The sequence below is a fragment of the Emys orbicularis genome, chromosome 4, assembly GCF_028017835.1.
Source record: "Emys orbicularis isolate rEmyOrb1 chromosome 4, rEmyOrb1.hap1, whole genome shotgun sequence".
NCBI lineage: Eukaryota > Metazoa > Chordata > Testudines > Emydidae > Emys > Emys orbicularis.
This window is the reverse complement of record NC_088686.1, coordinates 129,648,195-129,666,087: the sequence shown is the minus strand read 5'-3', so window position 1 is coordinate 129,666,087 and position 17,893 is coordinate 129,648,195. Positions and strand designations below refer to the sequence as shown.

Genomic DNA, 17,893 nt, shown 5'->3' with positions numbered 1-17,893 from the left:
TGGGATGGCCCTTCGCTCCTGGGGGTTCGTTCCACAGCCTGGGACCGGCCTCTGAGGAAATTGTGTCTCCTGCAGAGAGACAGATTCAAGTTTAAGGCCAGAGAGAACCACCAGATGGTCCATTCTGTCCCACATATCACAGGGCACCAGCCCCACAAACCCCTTTGCCGGACTGCGGAGCATTGCACTGGGCCGGAGCAGCAGAGCCAGACAGGACCATTGTGATCTTCTAATCGACAGAGTTCAGGTTCTTACAGCTACCTGGGCCCAGGCCACGGAGCCCCATGCAGAGGCCTGTTCTCTGGGACGCCGGGGTAGAGAATGTAGGATGGGTGAGATGTGCTCACGGGAGCCCGTGGTGCTGAGGAGACGTGCTGCACCGTTCTGGACTAACTGGAGTTTCATCAGCACTAAAGGCTTCCTGCCCAGGTGTGGCGGGTTGCTGTACCCCAGCCGAGAGGAGAGAGCTGATACAGCTTATTCCCAAACGTCAGTGCACCCCAACCCCCTTCTGACAACCAAAATTACTACATCGCCCCAGGAGGAGAGACTGAAGCTTCAGCCCACCCAAGCCCTGCCACCCCGGGGGGGGAGCGCCAAAGCCCACAGGCTTCAGCCCCAGGCAGGGGACCTGTAACCTGAGCCCCACCCATAGGTGCCGACTTTCCCTCTAGCTGGGGGGTGCTCAACTCCCAGACACCACCCGCACTCCACCCCTGCCCCCAAACCCCGCCCTGCCTCTTCCCACCCCTGCCCCTGCCCCACTCCCACCCCACACCCCTGCCCCCGCCCCTTACTCACCTACTCCCCCGAGCACACCCCGTCCCCGCTCCTTCCCCTCCCTCCTGGAGTGTTGTACATGCCGCCAAACAGCTGGTCGTGGTGGGTGGGAGGCACTGGGAGGGAGGGGGAGGAGTTGGTCAGCAGGGCCGCTGACAGGTGAGAGGTGCTGGGGGGCAGGGGAGGGGGGAGCTTGGCTGCCGGTGGGTGCTAAGCACCCGCTAATTTTTCTCACCAGCCCTGGAGCACCCAAGGACTCGGCGCCTATGGTCCCACCGCCCAGGCCTGAAGCCCTTGGTCAAAGGGGCTTGAGCTTCAGCTTTGGCTCCGGGCCCCAGAAAATCTAAACCAGCCCTGGTGACCCCATTAAAACCGGGTCCCAACCCACCGTTTGAGAACCGCTGCCTTAGAGAAATAGTTCTACTGGCATAGCCACCTTTCTCCTGCTCTGACTATATCCACGGCTGGGGGTGTAGATCTAACTACACTGGTAGACCTAAATCACAAACATTGGAGTAGACAAAGCTATGTGTGCACATACGTACAGCACCTTGCACACTGGGGTCTTGATCTCAAGTGGGGCTGGTGGGTGCGACTATAATAAATTAACACTAATCTACCCCTGTAACTGATATTGAAAGCAATCCACCGACGCTACCCAAGAGTTATCAAACAGACAGAGGCCAGGTCCCCTGTGGCTGATACTTCTCGCAGAGCTCTGCCCGTTGGCCTCCAGCAACCCAGCGTCACCCCACCTGCCCAACGAACTGGACAAGGGAACGTTCTTGTCACTCACTCGTTTTTATTCACATTTTGTAATGAAGCTGCTAAAGTATTAGGGGCACATAACAGAGACCAAAATTCTTGTCAAGGCGGAGCGAAGTGGGTGAGGGGAGGGGCAGGCTGGGGGAGCTCCTAGTTTACCTCGCTAGCGCCTGCCCCAAAGAGCTGACGGTGTGTTCTGCACTCGTACCGTGCCTGGAACACGGGACTCCTGGGCGGTATCGTAACACGTGATAAGGACCAGATGATACAGCCCCTCCCTGTGAGGGTAGGGCCAGGCCCCTGATTTATTGCTAACGTCATGTTGCAACAACACCTAAAGAATCAGATTTTAAGGCCTGACGGGACTGTGACAATCAGCGGCTGAGCTCCTGCAGCGCTAGGGTGACCAGATGTCCCGATTTTATAGCGACAGTCCCGATTTTGGGTTTTTTTTCTTATATAAGCTATTACCCCCCACTACGGTCCTGATTTTTCACACTTGTTGTGTGGTCACCCTATGCAGCGCGCAGCCCAGAGAGCCCATCGCCTATTGCTGCATCCAGCCCCTCTCCTCTGGTCGAGCCGGGCTGGGCCCAGCATGCCTGGGGATGCACAAACCTGTGACAATATCACAGCTGCGGCCCCATGGAGCTTCCTGTCTAGAACCAAGACAGCCAAGCAAGGTTGAAGCAGCAGCTTACCCCACGCAATAGGATGCGCTTGGTTCTCAGCCAGTCAGGCTGCCCGCCCTGCTGGCTTCTTCACCACGTCTGGGAGGCTGGGTGTCTACGGCGCCGTTTGGGAATGGCCCAGTCTGGGGTGCCCCGGCCCCGGGACAGGGGCTGAAGAGCTAATCTGGCATATGCAATATTACACACCCACCAGCCATGGGGACTGAACTTGGGGCCTCTTGCTCTACAGGCAATAGAGGCTCATGCTTGAGTGATGAGGCCCAGCTCAGCCCCTCTACATGCGGCCCAGGCACATGGGAAAGGGACCAGGAGCAGCCCGGAATGGGCATGGTCACACGTAGCTAGGATGGAGAGCATCAGACCTGCTCCATGCCTTCCTCATCCCAGCTCCGCCCAGCCCCATCAGCCCCTACAGCGCTCCTCCCTCGCCAGCCGCAACTTCCATCCTGACCGTGTCCGTGGAGCACCTTGGCTCGAGGCAGCACCCTGTCCGCCTCACGAGCTTCCTCAGCCCGGCCTGATACTGGCTGGAGAGGCTGAAGCAGATGATGGGATTGACGCAGCGGTTGGCGTAGGCCAGCAAGGTGGTCAGGTTGGACGCCAAGTACATGGGGCCTGTGGTGAGCAACTCATCATCCTTCGTGAGGAAAACCACCAGCCAGTAGGGGACCCACATAACCACAAAGGTCACCACGGTGACCAGAGCCATGACCGTGGCACGCCTGTTAACCTGGAGACTGGAGGCCGTGTGGACGGCCAGCCCCCTCCTAACCCACAGGGTGAAGATGATACTGGAGTAGCAGAGGATCATCAGTAGCATGGGGGGGAGGAACGCCAAGCCCCCCAGGAGCCTGAAGTAAAGAGCCAACTGCTGCTTGGGCATTTGGTTCACGCAGTACGTCTCCCCCTCCACCTCCACCGTTGTGTAGTGAATCCACAAGGGGATGGAGAAGAGGAAGCCAAGCGCCCATATAAACACGCAAGCCCAGGCGATGAGCCTCTGGGACACAGCCATGGTGTGCGTAGGGTGGGTCACCGCCACGTAGCGCAGCAGGGAGACTGCCAGCAGGCTGTAGAAATCGGCAAAGATGATGGAGAGGGACAGGCTGTTGTAGGTGACGCACACCACGTAGCCCAAGGGCCAGCCCTTGAAGAGCACGTTGCCGAACATCACCGGGACGACGTAGAGGAAGAAGAGGAGGTCCAGGAGAGCAATATTGACCAGCAGGGGCCCGGTCAGGCGGGAGACGTGGCTGGCACCAGTCCTCAGAAGGTCTGGGATCAGGACCAGGAGCAGCAGGACATTCCCAGGCACACCCAGCAGGAAAATGAGAAAGTAGATGGAAGCAAAGAGCCTCCTGGATTGGAGGAGGAAGAGGTCACTCAGCACAGAGCTGGAGCTGTTCCCTGCACTGGAGTTGGAGGTCATAGCAACGCTGACGTGCCTTGTCAAGCAGAGCTCGGCTGCAGCTGGCCCTGTCGCTCTGTTCTGGAAATCAAAGGGCAAAGTTAGCTTGGCATTCAGCACCTACGGGCTTGTCTTCACGGACAGCGCAGCGGCGGCACTGGTGCAGCTGCGCTGCTGTAGCACGTTCGTGAAGACGCTGCTACTCTCCCGTTGACAGGGAGCTGTCTACACCGGGGTGAGGTCAGTATAACTATCGCTCGGGGGGGGGGATTTTTCACACCCCTGAGCAATGTGGTTATACCGCTATATGTCTGTAGTGTAGACCAGGCCTCAGAGAAAGCATCAGTGCTAAGGGTACAGCCCTCGGAGAACGGTCAGAAGCACGGCTCCCCAAGAGGAAAATACGGAGGTTTGGTGCGTGGAAGCGGGATGAGTAACAAATTCACGGGGCAGCCTGAGAAATTCTGACCCCCAGAAACAAAACTTCCAGCTTCCTGGGGACAAAACCACTAGAAATCCAGGCACAGAGCTCCCTGACGGGAAAGCCCTATAGGATGCTAGAGCAAATACTAACCCCCCAGAGGTTTCTCTAGCAGGGATCTGTGACTGCTCAGGGAACAGAACCCAGGCGTCCCAGCCTCCTGCTTAGCTAGTGAGCAAGACAGCCTCAGCTGACACGCCGGGAGCTGTAGTTCAAGGCCAGTGGTGGATTCGTAGCACTAAGAGCCCAGTAAAGGCAGGGGCAGCCGGATCATTTCAAAGAGGCAGATTTAATTAGAGTGAGTCTGACCGCACCACTAGAGAAACGTACTGGGGGGTCGGGGAGTGGCCTCAGGAGAGCCAGGCACTGCTGGAGAATAAAATACTCAAAGCATGGCAGGAAGGTGGGAGAATGTGGAGGAGCCCAGTGTCCACGGCTGAGGGACACAGGCTCTAGCTGGGTGTCCAGGAGGCCAGAGCGCCTCAGGTCCTGCTGCGCTCGGTAAAGCACCTAGCAAGCAATTTGGAGCAGGGCCAGTTTGCCTGGGGCCTTGTCCAACACCAACCCTGTTGTTGGGGTTAGTGGTTATTTCTCCCAGCTAACCTCCACGCGTGACTGCCTTGGGCGTGGCTGTTTCTGAAGGGCAGACAGGCTCCCCGAACTCCAGCACCCTCTCACGGGCAGGCTGTTTGCTCACCCAGAGAGAGCGACAGAGGGGGGAGCAGGAAACTTCCCTCAGGACGGGGGGTTGGTTCGGCCAGTGAGTTAGGAACTGACGCTGCAGCACAGGAAACGCTCTAGTTAGATGGTAGCTTCTCGTTTGGTCACTGGGAAGATTCCCCCAAGTTTCACTGGAATCACGCTTTACACGAATCCGGGCACCCATTATCCTCCACTACACATTGGACTCGCCCGATGGGCCCGATCCTGCTCCCACCGAAGTCAGGAACTGAACTTCCGGGGCACAGGAGCAGGCCCGATGTCTGAGTTCCCAACACATCCCGTCCTTCCTGTATTCAAAACGCAGCTCTACGAACCCGCTCCTCTGGGTGCGTCTCCTTCTGCAGTGCAGAGAGGTTCCCGGCTCCCTGGCCTGTAAGCTGGGAGCCCGTGGCGTGTCCAAGCCAAAAGGACTCACCTCTCCAGTGGGTGTGGGTGCCCCTTGCAGGGAACAGCTGGATGAAGCTGCAGTCCCAGGCAGCTGCTCTTGTCTTGACCTTGTCACTTTCCCAAGCAAACCCCTGCTGACTAATGAGAGACAATTTATAAACTCCAGCCAGAAAAATCTCAGGAGGCAGCAACACCCCTGCTCTGCCCAGGGCTGCCCATCACAGTCCCTCTGGCTGAGCAAACAGGCAACCTGCTCCAGTGCAGAGATCAGCCACAAGGCACAGACGGCCGTCAGTCAGCCTGGCGGAGAAACCACCTGCGAACTGGGGTGAGCAAGGGGACTCTGCCTACTTCTGCCACTTGTTCCAAATAACCAAGAAGCAGCTGAAATCGACCCCCTGGATCCAGCCACCGCTGAGCTTCTGGGCAGTTTGGATCGAGATTGGAACCCCCAGTCCAGCCCGACTCACAGCACTCGCTGTTCCAGAGGACACAGGGGCACCATGGGGGCTGACGGGGAAGGAACTACATGAGGTACACAGTGAAGCTGGGTATCAAATTTTCAGTGAACAGAAATATTGCTAAAAATGTATTTTTCATAAATCCAGGGCAAATCTGGGGAATAGTTTCACACCCCCCAATTTATTTATTTATTATTAATTATTAATTATTATTATTATTATTATTATTATAATTTTGGCCACTGAACCAAAACGTCAGTTATTTACTCAGTGCTCTGACTACCACAACTGTGGTCTGCATCCTGGGCTTTGATACAGCGAGCTTGCCTGGAGCAGTGCTGTGAGGCAGCTGTCTTACAGAACGAGTCTCACACACTGCGCTCACCCCAAAGACTTACAGGGGGAGGGATAGCTCAGTGGTTTGAGCATTGGCCTGCTAAACCCAGGGTTGTGAGCTCAATCCTTAAGAGGGCCATTTAGGGATCTGTGGCAAAAATCTGTCTGGGGCTTGGTCCTGCTTTGAGCAGGGGGTTGGACTAGATGACCTCCTGAGGTCCCTTCCAACGCTGGTATTCTGTGACTTTCCCTTGGTTCTTTCTTGCTCTGTTATTTTCCCTGCTGTAGAAGGAAGCTCGTTCAGACTGAACAGACCCGCTCCTTTCCAAATGTGAAGCCATAATGTGCCGGGAGCCAAAGAAACCAAAGCCTTTACTGCAGGTGCAGATTTATAAATGTTTGCTCTAGCAGATCACTGCCCTTCAACGGGACCCAGCAGGCGCTGAATCCAAACTCTAACACGAGGGAATTTGAGAGAAACCTGGCCTAAGCAGCTACAATTCCATTGACTTCACACCAGCTCCACCTGCTTGGCCCAGATGGGAACTAGGCCCAACTATTTCCATACGGGATCAGGACAGAGCTTAGCCTATTTAAAGGAAGAGCAGGGATTTCTAATGGCTTCGCTTTCACGCAGGGACGTGCAACTCAAAAATCTGATGCAAGAACTGGGCTCAGTCAGGTGACTAACTAATAATGGTCCATGTTGGCATACTGAAGTCCTGGTAAGTCCATGGCTGGTGGGTGTTTGTCCTGTCGTCACAACACTGGCTTTTACAGGTCCATTATGTGTACTTTTGGAAGTTATTTCACATACTTTGCCCTTCTGTAGAGCTCTCCACCTGCAGGTCTCACTCTCAAAGTATTTTATAAATACAAACCACCTCAACATTCCCCTCTTAAAGATGGGGAAATGGAGACAAAGGGGAAGTTAATTTCCCCAAGTTCACACAATGAGTCAGGGCAGAACCCAGCAGTCTAAACTCCCATTTTCCCTGATCCAACCACTAGACCATACTCCTCTCCCAGTGCCAGGAATGGGAGCCAGGACTGCTGACTCCGGATTCACCCCTGCTGCTACCACAACGGTGAGAAGTTCTTTTGTGTTAAATGGCAGCATTATTTTTTTTTTTGCACTTCTTTCTTATGTATAAAGAGCAACTTTATTACGTGAAGGGAAAGGTTATTCCTGCTTTTTTAACACACTAAAAACAGAACAAATCAATCAATCTGATCACTTTCTCCCCTATTGTTTTGCTGGAGGACCCCTCAGAGAACGGGAGAACTAGCAAGATTAGGACATTGCATGGGGCTAGAGCCAGAGCAGTGGAGAGACGGGATTTTTAATCAGGCTGTTTAACACTCCAGTATTAACAGTGTTCAATCCAAACTCCGGCCACCTGGGAAGAAAGCGCTTTATAAAGGATTCAGCATCCCCCTTCAGTGGAGACCTGAAGATGCTGAGCTCCAGTTTTCTCCTCCTCCAAGCAGATCTCCCGCAGGAGCAGGGACAAGATTTGATATTTCTAAGTTTAAAATAACCACAGCCTGAGCAGGGAGAGCTTGGAGGCTGCCTCCCTCCATCACAAAGAGCAGCCGCGCAGCGCAGGCTCCTGCGGACCAGGGCGTGTGGTCACATCTCTGTTCCAGTAACAGAGCGCCTGGCACTTGCTCATTGAACTGCACCAACAGCAGGGCTGGAAGTGCACATAGGTTTTGCCCGCAGGAGCTAATTTTTGCCTTTACCTGCCAAAGCCCCAGTCTGAGGCTCTGTTGGTTCAAACGGCGTGTGGCGGAGAAAGACACTCAGAAACGTGGCAGGGTCCCCCACCACCAAACAATCACATCCCTGAATCCTCAAACACCACCTTTCTTCCGGGCTGCTTTCCACCCCACACTCCTCCCCCTTCCCTCCTGAGAGCAGGTGTCACTGGTTCAATCTGCTAATTCCAGCCAGAAAGATTTACTGGCAGACCGTCTGGTTCATTAAGCTGGTGTTTGCGTTCACCAAGGCCCTAAAGACATCATTAAAGCCTCCAAACACCGTCCATTGTTAGCATGGATCAGCAAGAGGCCCCACAGTGCTTATTAAAAGCTCTCACCTCCACAGCCAGGGAAAGCCGAGCAGCCTCATGTTGGGAAAGGTGTTACTCTACTGCCTGGCTCAGGGGAAGCGTTTTCACAAGTCCAGGCTGCTCAGATTGATTTCTGGGTGTGCAGAGCCCGGGAGCAGCTGTGAGGAGGGCGGGGAATTGATTGCAAGGATCTTGCTGCCCACCCCACGCCAATTGCCAGTAGGACGGCACAACTTGCAGCCGAGAATGGAACAAACACCAGCCTAGAGTGCTGCCCCGGCTGTTCCCAATCATAGTACCGCCCAACAGGGCACGAGGCAGCAGAGAGACCGGCTGGGATGGGGATGCACAGAGCAGAACACGCCCGATCCCACTGCCGGTGCGAAGTCTGTGTCAAAGTAATGTAGATGGCAAGGTCTGATAAGCAAGCGCTGTGGTTACATCAGCAGGAGCTAAGCACCTGGCTTTGAAGTCTCTCTGTCCAATGCAAGGCCTAATTCTCACTGAATTAAGGCCAGCAGGGACTATGCTGATGGGCCGGTCTGACCTCCTGCATGGCCCAGGCCAGAGCCAGAGCCAGAGCCAGAGCCAGTCACCCAGCCGCTCCTGCACTGGAGGCAATTGTTCTTCCCTACAGACAGGATCCTTGAGCAGCCTAGTGACTTGTTGAACTAGTTTCTCCCCCCCGTTTACAGACTCCAGCAATGCTCCCAGTGACCCCATCCCTGCCTACGCTGCTCCTGCAGTTAATCACCCTCAAGAAGTTACGTCTTCTTTCCCATTTGATGTTAACTTCAGCTGGGAACCCCTCGATCCTGCTAGGCTCTGGGGTGCTCAGTTAGAGACCCTGAATTACAGGGATCGTTTCCCTAGATAGCACTGGCCAGAAGAGTCACTGAGTTCCCAAGCCTCGCAAGGCTGTTCTTCCTAAAGCGCGTGCTGGGAGCCTACATCCCCAGCCTCGCTGGGTGCCAGAGCAGCTCAATGAACGCTGAGAAAACAAGAACCAGATTGGTAACATTTGTACAGCACCTAGCACAATGGGGTCCTGCTCCATCTCTCCCGGAGCTCAGATCCAGGGGGCTGGCCTCCGCCACTGCCTGCTAGCACTAGTCTGCCTACCCGGGCTGGGAGGCTTGTGCCCAGCCACAGTGTGGACATATCCCAGGCAGCTACCACAATACAAACAGGTTCTAAAAGAGCCCGTAGGTATCTAGTGCACACAGTACAGGATCATCAGTGCCTTAGGGCAGGGACAGTCTTTTTGTTCACCTACCACGGGGGGATCCCACCCAGGAGCAGGTCTCCTAGGCGTGACAATAACAAACGGCAGCTCAGCGGCAGAGCACGCCGGTTTGCATGCTGACCACGCCTGTTATGGAACTGGCTTTCTACAGCACACGGGGGCCGTGGTTTGTACAGTGGCTACACACTGAACCGTTCTGTCAATAGGTTTTCAAAGCACTAAAGTAGCTTTTCCTTTCAAAAGCCCTGGGGAGGTGCCTAGGGACAAACCGCCCTGGGGAGTCGTGCTGTGGGCTCCTGAGTTAGACCCTGGAAGGGGAGGGGTGGGATGGATCAGTTCTGGCCTCTACACTCACCCAATAGCCACCTGCTTTGGTCTGAGCCCTGATCAGACTCCCAACAATCCCCCAAGGCCTCCAGCACTAGTGGCCTTGGCCCACGGCACAGCACCCCAAATGTCCTGCTGCTCCCAGGCTGCCCGCCCCAAGGGCAAGCCCACACTGCTTTCATGCAGCTCCCCTTACGGATGCCAGACATGGAAGCCTGCCTCTCTCTGCAGGGCAGAAGGATCATGTGAGCAAAGGGAGGGGAGTTTTCCTGCCACTGGTAAGATGGAGATTCAATGGGACTAATCGACTGTACATTTTACTGACATCAGTGCGTTCCCAGACAAGTGCATTAAGCAGGGGAAGTGGCCACCCGAATAACAGACTTACTGGAGCCATTAAGAGGGGCACATGGCTAAACAGATTGATTGTGCTGCTATCCCTTGACCCCGCCCCTACAGTGTGTTACGGTCAGTGGCGGCTCCAGGCACCAGCGCTCCAAGCGCGTGCCTGGGGTGGCAAGCCGTGGGGGGCGCCCTGCTGGTCCCTGCGAGGGCAGCAGTCAGGCAGCCTTCGGCACCATGCCTGTGGGAGGTCCGCCGGTGTGTGTCGTCACACCGGTCCCGTGGATTCGGCAGCAATTCGGCGGTGGGTACGCCGAAGCCGCGGGACCGGCGGACCTCCTGCAGGCATGCCGCTGAATCCGCGGGACTGGGGACTTCCCGCAGACATGCCGCCAAAGGCAGCCTGCCTGCCGTGCTTGGGGCGGCAAAAAAGCTAGAGCCGCCCCTGGTTATGGTGGCTAGGCACGTTCAGAAACTGGTGGGGGAGCTGGGCCCGGGAGAAAGCACCTCGTGTTTGTTACAGTGCCCAGGGGTCTGCTAAGGCCTGTCACTGGGCCAGGTGGGAGAGGGCGCTTTAGAGGAGTCTAGCAGGAGCCAACCCCTCCCGCTCGCACAGTGAGGCAGCCCACAGAGCAGGTAACACAAAGTCCATTTGGTTTTTATTTCTAACCCAAATATTGCAAATATACAGAAAAATCCCAGTACAAAGTCATTCCCTAGTCCTGACTTCTCTCACCAACAGACGCTGGTCCAATAAAAGATCCCCTCCCCCCCTTGTCTCTCTAGTACAGTTATACCCCAGCCACACCCCTTCATCCCGTCCCCTGGACCTGCCCTTGGCTTGGACCCCGCAGATACTCTACATGGCAGGGCAGGGGCTCTGGCTTTAGTTACGTGGTGACATATCCCAGGCAGGGCACCTGGCACAGCATCCCTCTGTTGATCTGCCCTGCAGCCACGCTGGTAAGCCAAGGGTATTGGGGCAGCATTGGTGCTCAATGCCACGCGACAGCCGCCCCAGCCCAGTGCTCAGGCAGCCACCATTCAGCAGGGACCGGGATGCAGCAGCATCAGCGTGCTTTGCTCACGGAGAGGAGGGCTGCCGTTGCATGGCCCAGGCCCATGGGGAAATGCACCGTCGCCCACCAGAACAATGACATTTGTCTCTCCCCAGGGATCCGTTGACCCCCTTGGCGTGCGAGCTTCCTGGGGGGCAGATGCTCTACCGCGTGCATAGCGAACATCAAGGCTGCTGGGTTTGGGGGCAGGAAATGGGGCAGGGGGTGTGCAAAAGAGACCCACAGTGTTTACCAGCTTCCTCGACAGCCTGTAAACGAGGATGCGCCTTCAGAACAGGCTGGTCTCAAGAGCATAAGAATGCGTAGCCAGTTTTACATTCATGCATCTGACCGTCCCATCCCCCAAATGCTCTGCTGCTGTTTCCCATCGCAGGCTGGTGCCTGGAGCTCCAGCGACCGCTCTAGGATTAAGAGCCGTGGACGTCTGATTCTGCCCCAGATGGCTGTGCTGTGCAGTGCTTGAGACAGTCTGCAGGAGACTCCCAGAGACAGAGCAGCCGCCTTTCATTTATTCTTCAGCCTCTGGTCCCAGCTGGTGAGGAACGTGGACCCGGAGCTTCTCCTGGCGCTTTGGCCAGCTGCGGCTATTTGGTTGCTAGTCAAATTCTAAAGGAAAGCTCCTCAAAAGCTCATTCTTTAAAAAGAAATGTTGCTAAACCAAGTCTGGGAGCCAGAAACTCTCCAGGCAAACAGGCTAAGCTACTTCATTCCTATTCTACACGACCAGCTGCGTAAACACCTGCTGGATACTGGGGGGACAAGGGTAGAGTTTGGCAGTGTGTTGCCCAGGAAAAGGCACCCAGATCTGCCTTCACCACCGAGCAGCCTCTATCTTAGCCAGATCACATTCGCTCCCTTGCAATAGGCTACTCCAAAACAGCGCAGCTTCGGAAAGCAGCCTTCCAGCTGTATCTGGGGAAACTGCGCCTTCTAGTGGCCACAGGAACAGCATGGCTCTTCCTGTACATTTTTAAAGGAAAGCTAGAGCCAGATTTTTGTGAAGGTATTTAAGGGCTGCTCCACTCCTTGTTGCAACACTTAACTGACTTAGGAGCCTAAGTCCTAGTGTCTTTCAGTGAGACTCAGGAGCCTAAGGGTATATCTACACTGCAATGTAAGCCCAGGGTTCAAACTCAGGCTCAAGCCTAACCCCCCCCTTCGTCTACACACAAATCATACTAACGCAGGGTTTGGACCCAGCGATCCAGGATCCCACGGGGTGGAGCATATGAGCCTGAGTCAAGACGGGACCCAGGGTTCAAGCCCTATTGCTTTGCAGTGTAGACGCAGCCCCACTGGGCTCGCACTCTGGGAGTCTGCAGAAAGCACCCACAATCCTATGGGCCAAAGTTCAGGGTTCAAGACTTCCGAACCTAGGGTTACAGATGAGCATAGTCGCTCAAGCCCTACGTCTGCAGGCTCGAGTTCCGCTAACCCCGGCAGTGTAGACAGAGCCCAAGCACTCTTGAAAATGACATTATGCTCCTAAGTCAGCTGGTGCTGCAACGCTGAGCCCTGACAAGGCTGGGACTTAGCAACGTTAAGAGTCGCAATAAATGGGTTTAAAGTGTCAAAGAAGAGTTAAGTCAAGGGGAAGCTGCTAATGGGACAGTGAGATGTACAATTCCAGGCAAGCCGGCTCAGATCAAATAAGCCAAGTTTGAAAAATACCAGTTCTTGAGACTCCTGTCTCCCGCGTGCCTGGGGTTGAACTGTGTTCCTTGCATCTTGGCCTACGCTGGTGCCTAACAACGCACCGGCCGAATGGCAGCCCGCTGGGACCCAGCCCTGGAGAAAGAACGCCAGTTATATCTGTGAGACTGTTCTGTACATTCACTTTTTATCACCCAGTCCTCCAAGTGCAAAGGCCAGCCAGGCATTGGCCTAGACACCCCCTCCGCAATCAGCAGGGCAGCATCTATTGCAGAGGACAACTGGACGTTTAAAAAGGGACATGGACACATTGCAGTGTACTCAGCGGAGTGGAAATGCGCCTAGAGCAGCAGCTTACAGTTTGTCAGGCGACATCACACCCAAAGGTGTTACCACTGGGAAGGGTGGGGCACTAAGGATCCTGGCCACATCAACAGCAGCTCTAGGAGCTACCAAGCAGCTGGTCTCCTATCGCTTTAGGGGGGGAAAACAGGTGGATGTTCGAAAACTAGGAGCCTCTCTCTTCTGCCCCCCTTAAGCGAAGCCATGGGGCTCTTCGCCAGAGCACTGACATTTCCACCTGGAACATGCTTCTCACCACCCCGAAGAACACACCAAGAAGCGGGAGATTTATTCCTACCGAGTTTTCTGTTGCACTTATTCCTAGAACTAAAAATAACCCCTTTCCCTCCCCTGCTACTGCTGCCGGTGTTTGCAGACATGGTGCTTTCCCAGTTCAGTGCTTTGGTTCCACAAGGGCCAGTCCCAGCAGTTACTTCTGGCGCAGAGATGAACTCCACTTGACGCGCTGCGCTGGTTTCATCCAATCACTTCTCCTACGATGAAATCAAAGGCACCCCCCACCCCCCCGTTTTAGCCTGTGGCCCTGCGGGGTGCTGGCTAAGCGACATGCCGTCCTGGCGGGAGCCCAGAGGCCTGCCCATGCTAGGTGAAGTGGTGGGGATAGGCCAGCGCCACCAGCAGCTTCGCCCAGCCGAGGCCATGCTGAGGCAGAGATGAGCCCCAGAGGGGCGACACTGGAGTTAAGAGCCTTCTCTCTGCAGCAGGGTGAATTGCACCTTCATAATGGTTAGTGCTCAGTGAAATGCTGGTTTCACCTTCCTATTTAGTCTTCCTTAAAAAACAAACAGCTGGAAAGAAATCTCATTAAAATAAAGTTAAATTACGCCCACGTCCCCCACTCCCCGGCCTCTGGGCCGCCAGGTCGCTGCAGCAGCTCCCTGAATCCTCCCCGGGTCAGCAGCGCTGCTGGCTCTGGACAGTCTCAAGGGAAGCGACAGGAGCGTGGAGTCCCTCGGAAAGGGGTCAGGCAGCCACTGCGGAGAAACGTGGGCTGGAGGAGGCGTTTGCTGTTCTGCAGATCTGTGGCAGCGTCCAAACCCACTTGTCCAGTGCCAGCGAGCAGTGACGTGCCCCTACTCCAGGAGGTCCTGAGGAGAGAACACAAGTGCTCACCCCTCAAGGCAGACAGCGCCAGAGCCTCCCCCATCTCGGTCATATCCCAGCCCAGGATCACTCCCCTCCTGCCCCGGGAATGGGAGAGAACGGGACACCACACCTGCTGCCGTCCCCCCATGCTCAGGAAGCCACAGGGCCACTGGGAACTCAGCACTACGTGAAGGTCTCAGCCTGTGTGATAGCTAGGATGGTGGTGCCACCAGGACAGCACAAGCCCACTCCTCTGCCTAACAGCCCCAGGACTGAAGTCCTGTTATCGACAGGACAGGCACCACCGCAGTGCAAGCTTCTCATATGCACCATGCGGTTCCTGGCCCAGAAGGCTAAGTACATGGGGGTGGGGGCAGTGTCCGGGGCTCAGCCAGCCGGCACAGGGGGCCCACTGCACTATTCTCTCAGACAGACCACCTAGGAACGGGACTGGGACTGACTTATTTCACGCAGGCCATTCAGCCCACGTGGGAGTGACTTTCAGAGACGCTTGGGAACTAGCCCGCCCCGCCAAGGCTGAGTGGGAGACCCAAGATCAAGTGTTCTCCAAGCCGCTGAAGACATTCCAGGCCCGAATACATTTGCAGCCCACCAGCTGCCCCATTCAGAACCCACTGGCCTGCCCACCCAGCCCCCCAAAGGCTCCTTCGGATGGAGCTGCTCCCCCGCCCGGCTCAGGGCCTTCCTTCTGCAAGCAGGCCAACCCCGGCAGTTCAGCCCCGACCAGCCTGGCCTTCTGCAGCTTGGGGATGACACTGAGTGGGAGGCAGGTTCTCCAGCGCCAGCCCTATTCTCCCTTTGCTGGTGGCTGTGGTCTGCACTCCACCAGGGCTGCTCAAACAAAGGGGCAGTTTCAGATGGCCCTGACATTCAGTCCCCTCCCTGCACAGGAGCAGCAGCCGTTCTTAACCCCGTCCTTCCAGCGTCCAACTCAAGCCCTGGTTCCCCAGGACACCGAGGAGGACATGCCATGCTCAGGTGCTGCTCTCTGCTGCATCTGCATCACCCTCCAATCACCTACCTCGTCAGAATCGTCGTGGTAGCCCCCTTTATTAGCAGGGCTGGCTGCATCCAGAGCTTCGACCCCTTCCACCCCATTCGCCTCTGCGTGCTGCTGCAGGACGGAATAGCGATGGACCAGGAACCTGGGGGTGGAGCAGACACGGGAGTCAGGGACATGCCACGCTGTCTATTGCACCTCTGGCATGTCAAACAGCAAGACCTTCTAATGCCCTAGGAGCTTGGGAAGGACGGCAGCCAGCGCTGGGGGAAGACTTCCAGGCCTTTAAGATGCCCCGTACTATGCAGTGGAATTTACATTGTGCCTCTTCATATAACCTTGTGGTGGGTCTACCCACGTGTGACCTCTGTTTTCATGAAACTTTGTATCAAAGCCTCATATAGAAACCTTGTACTGATGAGCCTTGGTATATGGAGACTTTGTATCAAAGCCTCATGTAGAAACTTTGCATTGCCCCTGGTATAATATTATAGCCCCTAAGGATAGAATAAGATAGAAGAAAAATGTCTTTTTGCTAGCAGTAGAACAAGATCTCTCCCCCCCACCCCACCCCCACCCCGACTCTTAATCAATTGCCCTGTTGAATAAATGAAGTGTGGATGAGCAAGGCATGGAAGGCAGCACCTCCAGACAGCCTCAATCGTTGGAGAGGGGCTGGGAGCCAGACCCAAGGACAATAAAACGTGTCAAGTGGGCTCATTAAAGACAAGCAGACATACTGACCGCCTCGGGGGTGGGGGGTGGGTGTTAGAAGCAAGCACCTTCTTTTGGAAACACCCTCTTTGCAGCATTGGGACAACCCCCAGAAGGAAGCAGCACAAAGGACCAATGGACAGAGACACAGATTTTGAATCTGGTACAGATTTGCATGAGAGGGAAGCTGCTATAAAAGTGAGGTGTCTTGCAGAGGACCCCGGGTCTCGTCTTGTCAACATGGGAGCAATCGGCAGAAGCCCAGCTCCACCCCCTCCCCCATCTAACTCACCTGGCCACTGCAGTTAAGGGGAGCAACTAATTGGTAACAACAACAAGACGGAGTGTGCTTGTGTGTGTGTGTGTGTGTGTGTGTGTGTGTGTGTGTGTGTATAGTGAATGCATGAGTGTAATATATATCATATGCATATGATACAGTGTTCATGAATACATGTATTACTAATAAATGTGGCGTTTTGCCTTATTCCCCCTGAAAAGATCCTGTGCAGTACTTTAAGTACAACACCATACTATGCAGTGGAATGGTTAGTGACTGTGGGGAGGATACAGGAGCTGCTAACCATCAATGACCTTCACTTAACTGAAGCTGGGAGATTTCAGAGCCATGTCAGGATATGCCTACACCGCAGTCTGAGCAACACAAGCAGGTGCCCGGGATCTCGGACAGCCTGTGCTGGAGCTGTGCCACTGGGCTACACTGCTACTTTTGGCCAGGGTGCTGCACGTACACCTTGGACTGCAGCATGGACGTATCTGCTGAGGGGGCAGAAAACCTAACTGGCTTCAAGCCTGAGCTTGATAAGTTTATAGAGGGGATGGTGCAATGAGACAGCCCACGATGGCATGTGGCCAAGCAGCGACGGCCAGTAGCAAAAATCCCAGTGACCGGTGATGGGACACTAGATGGGAAGGGCTCCAAGTTACTACAGAGAATTCCTTCCCAGGTGTCTGGCTGCTGGGTCTTGCCCACATGCTCAGGGTCTAGCTAATCACCAGATTTTAGGTTGGGAGGGAATTTTCTCCCAGCTCAGATTGGCAGAGACCCTGGGGTTTTTTCACCTTCCTCTGCAACATGGGGCATGGGTCACTTGCAGGTTTAAACTAGTGTCAATGGTGGATTCTCTGTAACTTGATGGCTTTAAAGCATGATTTGAACACGTCAGTAACTCAGCCAGAGGTTAGGGGTCTGTTACAGGAGTGGCTGGGTGAGGTTTTGTGGCCTGTGACGTGCAGGAGGTCAGACTAGATGATCATGATGGCCCCTTTTGGCCTTAAAATCTATGAGATGTGTAATACTTCAGCCAGAGTGACTGCATGTGAAACCCCTCCCAAACCTCACCTGCCCCCACAGACGTATTTCTTAATGATCAGGACTCCAGCTATGATGGTGAGGAGCATCACGCCCACGACAGCCAGGATTATGGGAGCAGAGCTGGAGGCAGCGGACTGCAGAGAGAGAGAGAGAGAGAGAGAGGAAGCTTTGCTACATTCACAAAACATGAAATTTAAACCAAGACTGCTCCAGTTCCTGGCGGTTGTACAAGAACCTCGCAGCCCCAAGGATCCCAAGCACTTCACGCCCTGGTATTGGCTGGCTCCCCACACGTTTGCTATCACCTACCAGCTGGCTGGGGGTCAACAAGTTGCTTGTGCATTTCCTCTTCAGGTCCGTCACCTCACGGCTCGGACTCTTCCCACCGCTACATTTGTCTCCCGGGATCTTACGATACCTGGAACGTCAGGGAAGAAAGCGCCTGCAGGGCCTGATGATCAGGAGGGAGCTTCCCAGGCCAGCTCAGAGATTGCCTGGCCATTCCTGGAGATATTAACCCCCCCACCCTGGGAGGGGCAGAAAGTGTGCAGAGCAATGTGGTTTCCTAGCCAGGATCCAAAAGCTACGCCCAGACCTGCTGGGAGATCTCCAGCTGTATCC

General features: G+C 55.0%; 1 protein-coding gene across 1 annotated transcript in view; it reads right to left on the bottom strand.

The window, feature by feature from the left end:
• Window positions 1-2,646: 2,646 nt before the first annotated feature.
• SORT1 (sortilin 1) overlaps window positions 2,647-17,893 on the bottom strand; it is a 55,516-nt gene continuing 40,269 nt past the window's right edge. Inside the window, exons 17-20 of the mRNA XM_065403388.1 lie at window positions 17,582-17,690; window positions 17,300-17,406; window positions 15,247-15,370; window positions 2,647-3,726 (exon numbers count right to left, since the gene is read on the bottom strand). Coding sequence (XP_065259460.1) covers window positions 2,647-3,726; window positions 15,247-15,370; window positions 17,300-17,406; window positions 17,582-17,690 — 1,420 coding nt within the window. The remainder of the gene's footprint in view (window positions 3,727-15,246; window positions 15,371-17,299; window positions 17,407-17,581; window positions 17,691-17,893) is intronic.